Source organism: Equus caballus, chromosome 13 (genome assembly GCF_041296265.1).
Source record: "Equus caballus isolate H_3958 breed thoroughbred chromosome 13, TB-T2T, whole genome shotgun sequence".
In the NCBI taxonomy this organism is placed as follows: Eukaryota; Metazoa; Chordata; class Mammalia; order Perissodactyla; family Equidae; genus Equus; species Equus caballus.
Window position 1 is genome coordinate 37411525 of NC_091696.1, and position 18165 is coordinate 37429689.

The 18165-nt window shown below is 34.1% G+C and overlaps 1 protein-coding gene across 23 annotated transcripts in view; it reads left to right on the forward strand.

Moving 5' to 3' along the window:
• The window catches only part of ABCA16 (ATP binding cassette subfamily A member 16), a 223653-nt gene that overhangs the window by 116070 nt on the left and 89418 nt on the right, over positions 1-18165 (forward strand). For 12 of the 23 annotated variants that reach the window (XM_023616175.2, XM_023616174.2, XM_023616180.2 and 9 more), the window contains 4 exons: positions 4184-4339; positions 4690-4900; positions 7415-7565; positions 11695-11793. In XM_023616175.2, coding sequence (XP_023471943.2) covers positions 4184-4339; positions 4690-4900; positions 7415-7565; positions 11695-11793 — 617 coding nt within the window. The remainder of the gene's footprint in view (positions 1-4183; positions 4340-4689; positions 4901-7414; positions 7566-11694; positions 11794-18165) is intronic. The other 11 variants (XM_023616178.2, XM_070232202.1, XM_070232189.1 and 8 more) reach the window with 3 other exon arrangements.

Genomic DNA, 18165 nt, shown 5'->3' on the forward strand with positions numbered 1-18165 from the left:
AAATGGGGAGATGTTGGTCAGTGGGTACAAAGTGTCTGTTACACAGGGTGAATAATTTCTGGAGATCTAATGTACATGAGTGAGATTATAGTTAATAATACTGTATTGTATACTGAAATTTGCTAACAGGATTGATCTTAAGTGTTTCTCACCACAAAAAAAAGGAAAGAAATGAAAACTATGTGAGGTGATGGATATGTTACTTAGCTTGATTGTGGTGATAATTGCATAATGTGTGTGTGTGTGTGTGTATATATATATATATATATATACACATCCGTATATATGTACATATACATATATCAACTTGTACACCTTAAATATTTATAATTTTTAATTGTCAACTATATCTCAATAAAGCTGAAAAAAGTTCAATTTATTTAATAGTTACAGGATTATTTATTTCATATTGGATTATTTATTTCATATTGGGTGAGCTATTGTACTTAGTGATTTTTGAAGAATTGCTCTATTCCATTTAAGTTGATGACTGTATGCATAAAGCTCTTTGTAGTATTCCCTTATTATCCTTTTAATGTCTGTGGAGTCTGTAGTAATACCCTCTCTTCTTCCTGATATTGGTAAGTTGTACTTCTCTTTTTTTCTCTGTTGTTCGTACTAGAATTTTACCAGTTTTCATGATTCTTTTTAAAGAACCAGCTTTTAGCTTCATTGCTTTTTCTCTATTACATTTTGGTTTTTTATTTCATTTGTTTATGCTTATATATTTATTATATTCTTCCTTCTACTTCATTTGGAGGTTTTCCTCTTCTTTTTCTTGTTTCTTAAGGTCAGATCATTGATTTGAGGCATTTCTGCTTTCTAACGTAAGCATTTATTGCTATGATTTTTCCTCTAAGCACTCCTTTAGCTACAATCCATAAGTTTCAATATGATTTGTTATATTTTCATTTTTATTCAGTTCAAAATATTTTCTATATTCCTTGAAACAGCTTCTGTGACTCACAGATCATTTGCAAGTATGTTCTTTAATGTCCAAGTGATGTAAAGTTGTCCTGTTTTCTCTCTGTTATTTTTAAGTTTAATTCTGTTTTGGTCAAAGATCATACTTTGTGTGATTTCGAATGACTTAAAATTGCTAAGGTTTTATGACCCAGGATATGATCTATCTTGGTGACTGTCCTATATGCACTTGAGAAGAATATGTTTTCTGCTGTTTGGTTGGAATTTTCTATAAACATCAAATAGACTCATAAACTTGATGTTGTTGTTTAATTCTTCTATTTGCTGATTTCTGTCTAGTAGTTCTGTTACTGAGTGAGGAGTATTGAAATCTCCTACTGTAATCATATATTTTTCTTTTCATCATTTCAGTTCTGTTCATTTTTGTCTGTGTTTTAAGTTCTGTCATTAAGTGCATGCACATTTAGGATTGTTATGTCTTCTTCGTGAAATGATTCTCTTATCAATATGTGATATCCCTCTTTTGTCTCTGGTAATTTTCTTTGCTTTGAAGTCAACCTTCTCTGATAGTAATATAGCCATTCCAACTTTGTTTTGATTGGTGTTCACATAGTATATCTTCTTCCAACATTTCCCTTTAAACCTACCTATATCATTAAACTTTGAGTTTCCTGTAGACATTGTATAGTTAGATCATGTTTTTATATAATCTGTCTCTATCTTTTAATTGATGTGTTTAGACCATTTATTTTTAATGTAATTATTGATATATTTACATTTAAGTCTACCACTTTATTGTTTCTTTTCTATTTATTTTTACTGCATTTTTCCCTCTGTTTCCCCTTTTCAGTCTTCTTTGGAATTATCTGAACATTGTTTAGTATTCCATTTTGATTTTTCTTTGTGATTTTTATTATATCTCTTGTACACATTTTTAGTGGTTACTCTAGGGATTATAAAATACAGACTTAGCTTTTCACAGTTATTTAGAATCAATATTTTCCAACTTTATTTGGAAGGTAGAAACCTTAGTACATTGTATGTTCCTCATCCTCCTCCCTTTACACTAAAGTTGTCATATATTATACCTACATATATTGAAAACATCATCAGACAATGTTATGTTTTTTGCTTAAAACCACCTAGCATGTTTAAAGAATCATAAGAAAATAATTATTACATTTACCATTTCTGTTGTACTTTTATCACTCATGATGTTCCAAGTTTTCTGTATCATTTCTCTTCTGTTTGAAAAACATTCTTTAGCAATTCTTTTAGATCAGTACTCTTGGCTATGAATTCTCTTAGTTTTCCTTCACCTGAAAGTATCTAATTCACCATCATTCCTCAGTATATTTTTGCTTGATGTAGAAATCTGGGTTGACAGTTCTTTTCCTTCAGCACTTCAAAATGTTCCACTTTCTGGATATGATGGTTTCTGATGAGAAATCTGAAGATACCTGAATTGTTCCCCTATAGGCAGTTTGTCATTTTTCTCTGGGTGCTTTCAAAATTTTTTCTTTGTCTTTACATTTCAGCAATTTGGTTATGATTTGTCTGGTGTGGATTTCTTCGAGTTTTTCTGGGTGAGGCTCAATCAGCTTTTTCAGTCTGTAGGTTTGTATGTTTTACCAAACATGGGAAGTTTTCAGTCATTATTTCTTCAAATACTATTTCAGCCACATACTCTTTCTTCTTTCCTTCTGGAACTTCAGTGACATAAATGTTAGACATTTTGTTGTCGCAAAAGCCCTTTGGGCTTTTTTCATTTTTCTTCAGTCATTCTTCCCTTTGCTGTTCAGATTGGATAATTTCTATTGATCTACCTTCCAATTTACTGACGCTTTCCTCTATCACTTCTATTCTGCTACTGAGTAGACCAAATGAGCTTTTTATTTTAATTATTAGATATTTAGTTCTAAAGTTTCCATTAGTTTCTTCCTTATATCTTCTATATGTTGATGATACTTTATATATTCATTCCAACATCTGTGGCATCCTTTAATTGATTTCTGTTGATTATCTTTCCCTACATGAGTTGAGATTTTTTGATTCTGTTTGCCAAGTATTTTTTGTTTATACCCTGTATGTTTTCAACAATACCTCATGAGACTCTGCATCTTGTTTATATCTTTCCTGTGGGCTGTGGTTCCAATGTCAGTTTCCAAGTCTTTGCAGTGCTATTCCAGTCTCTACCATGTATGTGTTATCCATTGGTCAGCTCACACCTGGGTAGAGGTTTTCTCATTAGCATAATTTTTAAAACTTGGTATGCTGATAGGATTAGATCCATGTAAGCAAATGATGAGGTAGACACATGAGTTCATAAACAACTTTAAAGGTGTCACTTTCCTGCTCCACTCTCCTGTTATCTTCCCAGTATTTTCTGGCTCCCCAGGATTCCTTTCTCAGCCCTCTAGCCAGAAATCACCCGCTTTCATGATTGTGCCACATCCAAGTGACAGAAAGACAGAGAGAGTGGTAAAAAGCAATTGGGTTTGGCCTTGTCCTCTTGGAGCCATAGCTCCAGTGAACTGACAAGAATGTTCCTCTCTCTCAGAGTTTTGGCTCTTGCAGGATTCCCATTCTTTTCTACTCTTGCCACCCTCCCTGCCACAAGATTTCCCATGAACCAGGGCACAAGAGAATAGAGGGAAAAATGGGATTGCCCCTCCCACATTCTCTCAGAGCTTTAGGAGTTTTCCCTTTTCCACTCCTCTAGCCAGAACTAGAGAGTTTGTCCTTAATCTCATTCTACCTGCACTACAGTGCTCATTTCCAGGCTTTGGATCACTTTGAGTTCAGGCTAGGGGATACAGAATGGAAAAAATGGTAAACTCAACACTGGTTCAGTGGTACTTCAAATTCTGGTGTTCTTCCTGATCCAACAGCTGATATTTACTTTTTATATTTCTCCAGGTTTCATAATTGATTTGAGTGGGAGATAAAAGGGTGTGTATGTTTACTCCATAATACCCAGAAGCTACAGATACCTTTCTTTTCTCCCTCTGTTCATGAGCTTCGTGTGTCTATAAATTCTGAAAATTTGTTTTTTTAGGAACTTTCCTTTAGACATAAAGGGAGGCAATGGGAAGAAGACACTTTTATAGCTGATGTAAGAGCTGCTGTAAAATGTTTTAAGGATATAGTTGAAAGAAACTTCATTTATCTATATAGATATATAAGAAAAGTTATAATCTAAGAACTTTAATGAAGATAAAGTTGGATGCACCATGTAAATTCTGGCTCCTCTTTCTAGGTAAAAAGACTACATCGAAAGGTGTATCCTATGGAAATTAACCGCTTGCTGTCTACTTTTAACCTGTTAGAAAAGCGTGATACTTTTTCAAAGTCACTGAGTGGAGGAATGAAGCGCAAACTCTCCATCATTATAGCACTTTTAGGGGACTCTGAGGTATTAAAAAGGAGAGAATGAAAGAGAGAGAAAGAGAAATGCACTAAAAATGAGTTCTTGCCAGCTCGTCTAGAAAACTCAGCTGACAAAAACCTGAGAGTTGATATTTGTGATACCATAAATCTTAAAGGAACATTGCCTTATGTTAATCAGAAGGAATTTGCATTATTGGCTCAGCTGTTATAATATGGTTTGGGATTGTTATTATTATTTTTCTAGAGTTTTTCTCACTATTTTTAGTCTAGACTCTGTATCTTAGCTTAAATGTATTCTCTTAGAACTGTAAGTTATCCTACAAGTAGCATAGCATCAATTATGAATGGTCATGGAATTGTTCTTCTGGTTTTTAGGTAGTAATACTTGACGAACCATCATCTAGCATGGACCCAGTCTCAAGGAGAGTCATCTGGGATCTCCTTCAGGAGAATAAACACAATCGTACCATCCTACTGACCACCCACTACATGGATGAAGCTGAGATCCTGGGTGACCGCATTGCCATCATGGTCAAGGGGACCCTGCAGTGCTGTGGCTCTTCAGTCTTCCTGAAACAAATATATGGTCTTTCTCTCTTTGATCATTCTTAGGATATTGATGCTTTAATAATATTCTTCTAACATGATTTTAATTATATTTTGCCAAAACTTCAGTGACTCCCTCTGTCCTGTTAATTAGGTCTCAGCTATTCTAATTGATTTTTAAGGTCCCTTGCAATCTGGATATTCCCTATATATACTTATCACTTGTTCTCCAACACATACCTTCAGACTCAGGAAATACTTTTATCAACCTACAAAGGGCATGCTACTGACATTTTTCTGTGTCCCTGGAATGCAGTTTGCCTCCAGATAGATTTATTTTATTGAGTAATTGATTGGTTGATGAGGAGAGGAAGTAGAGAAGTCAATAATCTCTGATTCTAGTTTCTTGTTTGCCAAACCAATATCAAATCCCCAGTGTGATGACATAACTCTAAAATGTGGCATTTGACAGTAAGGAGGTAGTGCAGAATGAAGAAATCATATTAGTGGAGTAAAACAGTCCTTAACTTTGATAAGTATATGGCTTTTTTAGGAGATAAAACTGAAACATCACACAGTGAATTATTGAGGGCTAAAATTACAATAATAGACATCTAAAATTGGAGAGTATACCTGGAAATAATTAAGGATGGACTGCTTCATTATTCATTTATTCAGTATTTGAGGTCATTCAACTCATTAATTATTTTCTCTATACTAGTTACTATGGTATCCACTTTATATATCATATTTAATATTCAAATAAGAACTATATTTTATAGAATACAAAACTTGGGCGCAGATATATCAAAAATTTATCTAAAGTCATATTTATATACCCATTTAGTTCTTCAAAGTTTATTCACCTTACAGGTCTGAGTTTGTACAATTGACTTATAAGGGGTTCTACATCCAAAATTAGATTCATGCCATCAGAAGTGGGCATGCCTGGATTATAAGCCACATGATTTAAACAGCTATGCTTTTGATAAATAAATCATTTATAATAATTTCTCATAGCATTCACTAATTTTACTAATTATTGGTAAAATAGTACATAACATGTAAGTAGATATTTTAAAAGTTGTAATACTTTGGGACATTCAGATCCCTTCTTATTGATGCTAAACCTTAAATATGTTTACACTGGACTTCTTATGTTTTAATCAAAAGCCTAGGATTTGTGTTTGCTTCTTTGATTGCATAGGAAATTCCATGTTGGTGTCAGCATTCAACTCCCACTAGGTACCTTGCCTCACTGCAGAAGGAGGCATTTTCAATTGATTAGAGCCTTAAGAGGACAAGACAGTTGAGAAGCTTATTATGTCATGATTCCTGAGAAATGAAAAACAATTTACATATCCTTTTGTAAGTAAACCAAAAGTAGTTTTGGTTCCCGTAGCTAGTAAATAAAGGTAAGTCAATTCATCCTTTGGATGTTAGTTGCCTCATTTGTAAAATGCAATAACAGTGTCTTCCCTACTATAAGCCAGGTAAATAAACCAGACTATCTATGCTTAAGACCTATTAGTCACTTCTAAAAAATCTTAATGAGAAACATAAATTCAAATACAATGACCATTTAAAATGTTTACATTTAAAAGGTATGAGATTTTCCTCCAAGTTCAGAAAAGACTTTCTCTATAGGCTAACTAAGCACTAATTAGGTATAAGAGTTTGATTTCTTTAAGTTCTCTAATCAAAAATTATATTCTCAGAGGGGCTGGCCCAGTGGTGCAGCAGTTAAGTTCACGTGCTCCACTTCAGAGGCCTGAGGTTCGCTGGTTTGGATCCCAGACACGGACCTATGCACTGCTTATCAAGCCAATCTGTGGCAGGCATCCCACATATAAAATGAAGGAAGATAGGCAGGGATGTTGGCTCAGGGCCAATCTTCCTCAGCAAAAAGAGGAGTATTGGCAGTGGATGATAGCTTAGGGCTAATTTTCCTCAAAAAAAAAATATATACATATATTCTCAGTTAGGCTTTCCATGGATCTGTCTAAAATTTAACAACCTTCCTTCAACATTTCATATCTCCATTCTCTGCCTTATTTTTTCTAACCAATATATATTTTAACTTATTCTTCTATATTATTATCTGTCTCCTTTGATTAGAAAGTAATGCTTATAAGGGCAGGAATTTCTGTCTGCTTTATTCACTGCTTTATCCTCGGGGCCTAGATTAATGCCTGATACACAGTGGACAACCAATGATAATAAATGAATATTTATCAAGATTACAGCTTCAAAAATAAGTAGCCAAATTACAGGGCCTTTCTTAATATATCCGCTGTATCTGGTTATATACACTAAATTATTATTGTTCACTAAGGAAATTATTGAAATTATATAGGAAGTTGCTATTTACCCAATGTCTTGGTTCTTGGAGCAGCATTTGGAAGTTTTAGGTATGAGCCTTGTCTTGTGACATACCATGTCTTCTTCCTTGTGGACGTAGTTGACCTGAATCATAGAGAGCCTAATCTGGTCTTACAAGGACATGTAAATGTACAAAACTGCTTTATCTGGTCTTCTAAATGGTTTCTCTCAGGTGCTGGATATCACATAGTCCTGGAGAGGGAACCACATTGTGATGTTGAAAAGGTCTCTGCGATGATTCAGTCTCATATTCCAGACGCCACTTTGGAAAACTGTACTGGAGCTGAATTATCATTTATCCTACCCAAAGAATATGCACACAGGTATAGATTCAGAGAGTTCTAGATGGGTGGTTTGAGTGACCAGAAATCATTTTTAACTTACCATATTTAGCAAGTTTAGTGAGTAGTATTTTGATAACAAGCCAGATCTTCAGTTGTAACTGTCATTTACCAACTAAAGTTGAGAAGTTCACGGCTGAAGCTTTCTCTCACTGAACAGAGGATTGCCTCATAAGTTCAAGTTCATTCAAGGCTTGTTCGATCTTTTTCTTTCCGTTTTTTTTTTTTTCTTTTTTGGAAGGAGGTTTGCAACCTAGTGGCTATGTAGCTTCCTAGTGTTAATAAGGGATAAGTAATGGTAAGATGTTTGTAGGGTGCAAATTTTATGTATGGTGAGTGAAGTCCAGGGAAATATTAAGATGATGAAAGAAAAACATAGTTTAAATGGCAACTCTTGGAGCAAGGATGACAAGGACACAGAGGAAACAGAGATTTTGATCTCAGTAGTTAGCCAAATTAATCATAGAGGGGAGATGCACAGATGGTAATTCTGCCTGGGATTCCCATCCAAGCTAGGAGAAATGGAAACTAAGGGAACTCATCATTGACCTTCAGGGAGTGTGCCATTTTCACTGTCTTGTCTGAAGTTATTACTACCTAGATATCCCATAGATGCAAGGTGGCTGCCGTATACTATAGGAGATGAAGGACTTGTAGGACATCGTTCTATATTTCCATCTAATATAGAGTTCCTGGATAGAATGAAGGAAATAAGACACAAGAGTCAAGCAACCAAGATTCTAGTAAATGAAGAGATATGAAAATAAATAATTGTTTCCTAGAAGAGGAATAAAAGGAAGAAGAAATGCTCCATGTGGGCTATATTCATTTGAAGAGTAAATATGAACCTTCTTGAGAAGAAGGAGCATGGAACAGTATTGAGACAGCTGGGGTGAACCTCGACCCTAGTCATGATGGGAGAGTCAGGGAAATGAAAGAAACTACAGCTGGACATCAATTACATGAACAATCCTTCAACAGAGTTAGAAGACAGATGTTTTGGTGGGTACTTTTAGCACAGTATGGTAATTATAAATCTGGAAGTGCAGAGTGTCTCTGAAAGAAGCACATTAGAGAAGCTGCTTAAACTTATCACAACATCTGCCCATCCCATATCATACGTATACAAATGACATTGTCAGAAGAAACCAAGAATAATGAATATATCATTAATATTAAGGCTAAAATAGGAAATGTAAGGATTTAGAAATAGGTATTATTTTCATCACTCTTCCTATTAAATATTTTGGACATGGAAGATAGAAGAGGAATCTCTGAGAAATGAACAACTAGTCACACAGATTAATATCAGCATATTAGATGTGGATTTCTGGGCCACGGACAGTGGATCTAGCACAGCATAGGATGCAAATCATGAAGTTGGGGAAGAATATGTTTCTTCAGAATAAAATTTTCTTTAACAAGATAATTTTAAAGCAACTATTGAAAGAGAGAGAGAAAAACAACCAGAATAAAATTTCCATAGCCCATTTAACTCACACAATAGTTCCCTATGGTAGGAAAAGAATAAAAATGACAAGGAGTTTTGGTTATTTCCAAGACTTTGATAGCTTAATTAATCATTCATTTGCTTGGTGCTTGGCACAGCTCTAAATGCTTTACACATGTGTATTTACATGAAAAAACAATGAAGAGGAGAAAAAAAGTATTGAAGAAACAATACTTTTAACCCCACATATCTATATTCTAATCTATAGAATGTGGTTAATAAAAGTGAACTTGAGGTTTTTAAGCAAAATTGTAAGCTGGTTCTTTGATAAGACCAATGCATTTCAGTAAAAAAGTCAGTCATACTGATCAGAAAGACAAAGAGAAAAGACTCAAATTACCTATATTTGGAATGAGTGAGATAATATCACTATATGTTCTACAGACAATATATTAAAAGAATAATAGAAGAATATTGTAAACAACTCTCTGCCAATAGATTTGACACCTTAGACAAAATGGAAAACAAATCTCTGAAAGACACAAATTACCAAAACTGACTCAAGAAGAAATATCTAACTTGAAAAGTTCTTTATATATTAAGTTGAATTTGTACTTTAAAACATTCCCACAGAGAAAACTCCAGGACCAGATGGCTTCACTGATGATTTCTACCAAACACTTAAGAAAAAATACCATTCCTGCATAAACTTTTCTAGAAAATAAGAGAAAAGAGAACATTTCCCAACTGTTTTTATAAGGCCAGTATTACCCTAATACCAAAATCAGTCAAAAACATTACAAGAATAATCTTATTATGATTATACAATAATCCGTAACAGAATATATGGAATCTTGAATATAGGTGAAAATCAGGTGCAGGAGGGATCCTATTGAGAAGATTCAAACAGAGGAGGAAAATGACCTTAAGATACGTGAAGAGTTGTCATAGGAAGAAGGGTCAGATTGAACTGAGGGGTAAGGGTAGAACCAATAATCAAAGCTAAGTAAAGTTAGATGGAAATGGAATTCAGCCTGGAATATGGAGGGAGTTTAGAAGATTAAGAGTTTTGAGTTCACCATCTCTGAGCGTTATCACCGTAGGCTTGATAGACCCTCACTGGGAATGAGAGATGACTTCTAAGAAGTAGATAGGTTTCTGGAGAAGGTCTTTTGAATCTAAAGCAGTGTTAATTCTTTTTGGTAAAACTATTCTTTAGAATCCTTGATGTAACTACACCACAATTAGCAAAATTTCCATACGACTCACATAGCTATTTGATTAAATCTTTCTCTCTCAGTGCCCAGCTTCTACTTCACTACCTCCATTTTCTATCATTTAGTGACTTATACCTCGAGTAATTTGAGGACTATTTTGCATTTGATGTAGGAAGCACATGTGAATAAATTAACTTTTATTAACTTGCTATAGTCATTAACAGTTATAGAAAATAAATAATTTTTTAGAAGAACTAAAGAATTTGTATCAAAGATAAAGTTACAGTGGGGAGAACTTTGCTAAGGCAAATGTATCTTCCTTATTTCTATTTGTTTCACAATAAGCATTACAGTGAATAATGATCTACTAAACATTTTTCCCATGGCTAACCAGAAATTATTATGGAACAAAATGATATTGAAAATTCATCTAACAAAATGAACAAACAACCTAATTCAAAAATGAGCAAAGGACTTGAATAGACATTTCTCCTAAGAGGATGTACAAATTGCCAATAAGCACATGAAAAGATACTCAACGTCACTACTCTTTAGGGAAATGCAAAACACAAAAAATAACAAAGGTTGGTAAGGATGTAGAGAAATTGGAACGCTGTGCATTGCTATCATGAATGTAAAATGGTGCATCTGCTGTAGAAAACAGTATGACAGTTCCTCAAAAAGTTAAACATGCAATTACCATATGATCCAGCAATTCCACTTCTAGGTATATATCCAAAATAATTGAGAGCAGGAACTTGAACAGATATTTGTACACCAATGTACATAGCAGCGTTATTCACAAAATCCAAAAGGTGGAAACAACCCAAATGTCCATTGGCAAATGATGGATGAGCAATATATTCTATATCCAATACAATGAGTATTATTCATCCTTAAAAAGAAATGAAAGTCTGATACATACTACAACATGTATGAACCTAGAAAGAATTATGTTAAACGAAATAAGCCAAACACAAAAGGACAAATATTGTATGATTCCAATTTATATGAGGCACATAGAATAGGCATATTCATAGAGACAGAAAGTAAAAGTGAAGTTGAGGGAAGGGAGGAAGAGAGAATTATTGTTTAATGAGTACAGAGTTTTAGTTTGGGATCATCAAAAAATTCTGGAAATGGATGGTGGTGATGGTTGCACAATGTTGTGAATGTGCTTAATGCTGCTTAACTTGTACTCTTAAAATAAAATGATAAATTTAGTGTTTTATGTATTTTACCACAATTTTTAAAAGTTTAAGAAAACAGTAGGGAAGAATAGAATTGGAAATAAAATTAAGTATTAAATGGGGGAAAAAAGTAAATGCTCATATTTTTCAAAAATTCCATTCACTAGAAAATAAAATGAGGTAAAAGAAAAGAAAAGAAAATGGACCTAGGCTAGTTCTGGTACTTTCTTTTCCTCTTCCTCCTCTCCTTCCAGGTTTGAAGCTCTGTTTAATGATCTGGAAAAGACACAAAAACAGCTGGGCATTGCCAGCTTTGGTGCTTCAATCACTACCATGGAAGAAGTCTTCCTTAAGTGAGTAATAATGACCTTAAAAAATAAAAACTTCCATCCCTAAAATCCTGCATCAGTTTGAGAGCAAATCTTATCCTCTTTGCATTGGAATAGAGTAATCACAGTTATGAATTTTTTCAAATATGTTAATTTTTTATGCTAATGTTTTTCCATATACTTATTCCATATACACACATTATATGTTCAGCTGAGAATATGTAAAGATTTTGAGTCTGGGCCTTGTTGCATGTGTGTGGGTTTTTTTGTGGTAGAAGGTTTAAGAGTTAGTCAAGAAAAAAGAAAGAATTAATATCTATGTCATCATAGGAAAAGTTCTAGTTCTAACTTGGAGTCTGTAATAGAAATTACTTTAAATTTTGGCCTAACAATGTTTCCATAATTTATTTAATTTGTATGTGGTTGGTTTCTTGCACTGTGAAAAAGTTCAGAATGAATATGACCAGGGAATTCAGGCTGTCACTAGTCAAAGTCAGACAGTAGCTATCAAAAGGTTTCACAAAATGCCCTTTTTCTGATAAGGTTATGACAGAGCTAGACTAGGCCTAGACTTCATTCTCTCAGACTTGGGATTTAAATGTTGTCAGTGTCTCAAAGTTAACTTTGGGTAATTTATTCACATGAGTTAAGTTCACAAAAGACTGAAGTATATAAATTTAAAAGCCACTCATTAATTTATAATAACAAGTAAATTATAATAAGAATAATTTCTAAAAATAAATGGCCTCTTGGCCCTTCAATCAAATGTTCTTGTCTGTCTCTAGGCAAGCTACATAGGGAGCAAAATTAAGAGAAAGTTACTTTGTAAGCATAACTAGGACAAGCTCCATAAGGGCAAGGGACTATGTCTGTTTTGTTCACTGACTATACTTGGGGCCTCAAACAATGTCTGTCACATAATAGATACTTAAGGGTGTTCCTGGATGAGTAAATGAATTAATTAATATTATTTAAAGCCATTATCTCCACAATACATGCTCTACCTGCCACTAGGAATTACAGGTTAAAACCTTGGACCGTGACACTTAGGCTGTCTCTCTTAGGGGTTATTGTCAATGTTTGCCACAGAGTCTCTTTCCTACCTTTTTTTTTTCATTGTTTGTTGTGGTAAAATACAAATAACATAAAATTTACTATCTTGAACATTTTTTAGTGTACAGTTCAGTGGTATTAAATACTTTCATATTATTGTGTAACCCTCACCAATATCCATCCCCATAACTCTTTTCATCTTGTAAAACTGAAAATCTATACCTATTAAACAATAATTCCCCATTCCCCATACCCCCTCCCCCTGGCAACCACCATTTACACTTTCTGTCTTTATGATTTTTACTACAGCAAGTATAAATGGAATCATACAGCATTTGTCTTTTTGTCACTGGCTTATTTCACTTAGCTTAATGTCCTCAAAGTTCATCCATGTTGTAGCATATTGCAGAATTTTCTTCCTTTTTAAGTTTGAATAATATTCCATTGTATGTATGTGCCACGTTTGGCTCATCCATTCATCAATTGATGTACATTGGGTTGCTTCCATGTTTTAGCTGTTGTGAATAATACTGTGAACATGTGTGTACAAGCATCTCTTTGAGACCCTGCTTTCAATTCTTTTTAGAATATACCCAGAAGTAGAATTGCTGGATCATATGGTAATTCTATTTTTAATATTTGACAAATGCTATACTGTTTTCCACAGCAGTTGCACCATTTTACATTCCCACCAATGGTTCCAATTTCCACAAAGCTTCCAATTTCTCCACATCCTCACCAACACTTGTTATTTTCTATTTTTTAATAGTAACCATCTAATGGGTGTAAAGTGGTATCTCATTGTAGTTTTGATTTGCATTTGAGTAATGATTAGTGATGTTGAACATCTTTTCATGGACGTGTTGGCCGTTTGTATATCTTCTTTGGAGAAATGTCTATTCAAATTCTTTGCCCATTTTTCAGTCAGGTTGTTTGTTTTTTGTGGTTGAGTTTCAAGATTTCTTTAAATATTCTTGATATTAATTCCTTATCAGATATCTGATTGGAAAACATATTCTCCCTTTCCGTGGGTTTTGTTTTCACTCTGTGGATATAGTATCTGTTTTTTTTTTTCCTTTGGTGTGGAAGATTAGCCCTGAGCTAACGTCTGTGCCAATCTTACTCTATTTTGTATGTGGATCACCACCACAGCATGGCTGATGAATGGTGTAGGTCTGCACCCAGAAACCAAACCCACAAACCCCAGGCCACTGAAGCGGAGCATGCCAAACTTAACCACTATGCCATGGGACCAGCTCCTGGATAGTGTCTTTTGATGCACAAAAGTTTTTAATTTTCCTGAAGTCAAATTTGTCTATTTTTTCTTTTGTTACCTGTGCCTTTGGTATTGTATCCAAGAAATCATTGCCAAATCCAATGTCATGAAGCTTTTCTCTTATGTTTTCTTCTAAAGGTTTTATAATTTTAGGTCTTACATTTAGGTCTTTGCTCCATTTTGAGTCAGTCTTTACATGTGGTGTTAAGTAAGGGTGAAATTCATTCTTTCACATATGGATATCCAGTTTTTCAGCATCATTTGTCGAAAAGATTGCCCTTTCCACATTGAATGGTCTTGGCACCCTTGTGAAAATCACGGCCTTAAATGTGAGGGTTTATTTCTGGGTTATCTATTTTATTCCATTGGTCTATACGTCTATCTTTATGCCAATACCACAGCATTTTTTTTAAAAGATTGGCACCTGGGCTAACAACTGTTGCCAATCTTCCTTTTTTTTTTTTTTTTTAAGGATTGGCACCTGGGCTAACAACTGTTGCCAATCTTTTTTTTTTCTGCTTTTTCTCCCCAAACCCCGCCCCCCCACCCCCCCACCCCCCCACCCCCCCCCCCCCCCGCCCCGTGCACAGTTGCATATCTTAGTTGCCGGTCCTTCTAGTTGTGGGATGTGGGATGCTGCCTCAACGTGGCCTGATGAGCAGTGCCATGTCTGCACCCAGGACCCGAACCCTGGGCTGCTGCAGTGGAGTGCGCAAACTTAACCACTCGGCCACAGAGCCGGCCCCCACACCATTTTGATTACTGTAGCTTTGTAGTAAGTTTTGAAATCAGGAAGTGTGAGTCCTCCAGTGTTGTTGTTCTTTTTCAAGATTGATTTGACCATTCAGAGTCCCTTGAGATGCCATATGAATTTTAGGATGGGTTTTTCTATTTCTACAAAAAACGTCATTGGGAATTTTATAGGGATCACATTGAATCTGTAGATTGCTTTGTGTCCTATTGACATTTTAACAATATTAAGTCATCCAATCCATGAATATGGGATGTGTTTCCATTTATTTATGACTTCTTTCATTTCCTTCAGCAATATTTTGCAGTTTTCATTGTATAAGTCTTTCACCTCCTTGGTTAAGTTAATTCCTAAGTAGAATTAATGTATTCTTTTTGATGCTATTGTAAATATAATTGTTTTTATAATTTCTTCTTCATATTGTTCATTGTTTATGTATAAAAATGCAACTGATTTTTGAGCGTTGACTTTGTATCTTGCTACCTTGCTGAATTCATTTTTTAGCTCTAACAGCTTTTTTGTGGACTCTTTAGGATTTTCTGCATATAAGATCATATCATCTGCAAACAGATAATTTTACTTCTTCCTTTCTCATTTGGGTGTCTTATATTTCTTTGTCTTGATTAGTTTTTCTGGCTAGAACTTCCAGTACTATGTTGGATAGAAGTAGTGAAAGCAGGCATCCTTGCCTTATTCCTGATATTAGAGAAAATCTTTCAGTCTTTCACCATTGAATATGGTGTTTCTGTGTATTTTTATATATGGCTTGTATTATATTCAAGTAATTTTCTTGTATTCCTATTTTTTGAGTGTTTTTATCACAGAAGGGGGTTGAATTTTGTCAAATGCTTTTTCTTCATCAGTTGAGATGATCATGTCATTTTCTCCCTTCCCTTTGTTGATGTGGTATATTACATTGATTAGTTTTAGCTTGTCAAACCATCCTTGCATTCCAGGAATACATCCCACTTGGTCATGGTATATAGTCCTTTTAGTATGCCACTGAATTGTTTGCTAGTATTTTGTTGAGGACTTTTGCATCAATGTTCATAAGGGATATTGATCTGTAGTTTTTGTCTTTGTCTGGCTTTGTTCTCATAGTTGGGGAGTGTTCCCTCCTCTTCAATTTTTTGAAAAAGCTTGAGAAGGTTGGTATTAGTTCTTCTTTAAATACTTGGTAGAATTCACCATTGAAGCCATCAGGTCTGAGACTTTTCTTTGTTGGAATATTTATTACTGATTCAATCTCCTTACTAGTTATACATCTATTCAGATTTTCTATTTCTTCGTGATTTAGTCTTGGTAGGTTTTGTGTTTCTAGGAATTAATTTCATCTAAGTTATCTAATTTTTGGCATAAATTGTTCCTAGTACTCATTTTTAATCTTTTTTATTTTTGTAAGATTGGTAATAATGTCCCCATTTTCATTTCTGATTATAGTGATATGAGTCTTCTCTCTTTTTTTCTTAGGTAACCTAGCTAAATTTTTGTCAATTTTCTTAATCTTTTTGAAGAAACAACATTTGGTTTCATTGATTTTTCTCTATTGTTTTTCCATTCTCTCTTTTGTTGATGTCTGCTCTAATCTTTATTATCTCATTGCTTCTGCTAGCATTGGATTTAGTTTGTGCTTCATTTTCTAGTTCCTTAGGTTGTAAAGTTAGATTGTTGATTTGAGATCTTTCTTCTTTTTTAATGTAAGTATTTCAGCAATAAATGTCCCCTTAGCACTGCTTTCTCTGTGTCCCTAAGTTTTGATATGTTGTGTTTTCATTTTCATTCATTTCTGAGTATTTTCTAATTTCCCTTGTGATTTCTTCTTTGATCCATTAGTTGTTTAAAACATATTCTTTAATTTCCACAATTTTGTGAATTTTCCAGTTTTAATTTTGTTATTGACTTCTAACTTCATCCTTTTGTGGTCAGAGAAGATACTTTATATGGTATCTGTCTTTTTAAATCTATTGAGACTTAAATTGTGGCCCAACATTTGGTGTATCCTGGAAAATGTCATGCATGCACTTGAGAAGAATGTGTATGTTGTTATTGTCAGGTAGAGTGTTCTGTACATGTCTGTTAGATCTAGTTGGTTTATTCTGTTGTTTACATTCTCTATTTCCTTACTTATCTTCTGTCTGGTTGTTCTGTTCATTATTGTGAGTGGAGTACTGAAGTCCCCAACTTTTATTGGGGAACCATCTATTTCTCCCTTATATTCTGTCAGTTTTTGCTTCATGTATTTTGATGGTCTGTAATTATGTGTGTAAATATTTATAATTATTACTTCTTCTTGCTGTATTGAACCTTTCATTAATATATAATGTCCTTCTTTGTCTTTAATAACCTTTTTTGATGTAAAGTTTATTTTGCCTGATATTAATATAACCACCCCTGCTCTCTTTTGGCACTATTTGGGTACTGTGTTTTCCTAGTTGGGTAATGTGTTTTTGTCCATTCTGCCATCTCTTTTGATTGAAGAGTTAATCAGTTTACATTTAAAGTAATTATGGATAAGAAGGGACTGCTTTTTTCATTATGCTATTTGTTATCTATGTGCCCTATAACATTGATTTTTTTCCATTTCCTGCATTACTGTCTTCTTTAGTGTTTAGTTGATTTTTTACAGTGAACTGTTTAAGTTCCTTTCTTATTTCCTGTTGTGTATATTCCATAGCTATATTCTTTGTGGTTACCATGGGGATTATATTCATATCCTAAAGTTATAACACTCTAGTTAGAATTTATACCAGCTTACCTTAAGCAACATCCAAAAATCCTGCTGCTTTATATCTCTGGCCCACCCTTTTAGGTTATTGATGTCACAAAATTACATCTTTATATGCTGCATGTCCAAAAACATAAACTGATAACTCTTTTAAATGCATTAGTCTGCTAAATTATGTCGAAGACAAGATTTGGAGTTACAAACCAGAGTTATGTAATACTGGTTTTTACACTAATTGTTTTTTTCCCCCTTTAAATGAACTAGTCTCTTAAATCATGTAGAAAACAAATAAAGAGTACAGTTACAAATCATTGTTACAGTAATACTAGCTTTAATAATTGCCTGTTTACTTTTATCATGCTCTTTATTTCTCCATATGACATTGCTGTACTGTCTAGAGTCACCTTTTTTTCACCTTGCAGGACTCTGAGCATTTATTGCAAGGCAATTCTAGTGGTAATAAACTCTTTCAGCTTTTGTTTATCTGGAAATGTCTTAATTTCTCCCTCACTTTTGAATAACGCTTTTGCTGGATATAAGATGTTGGTTGAAATCTTTTTTCTTTTAGCACTTTGACTATATCAGCCCACT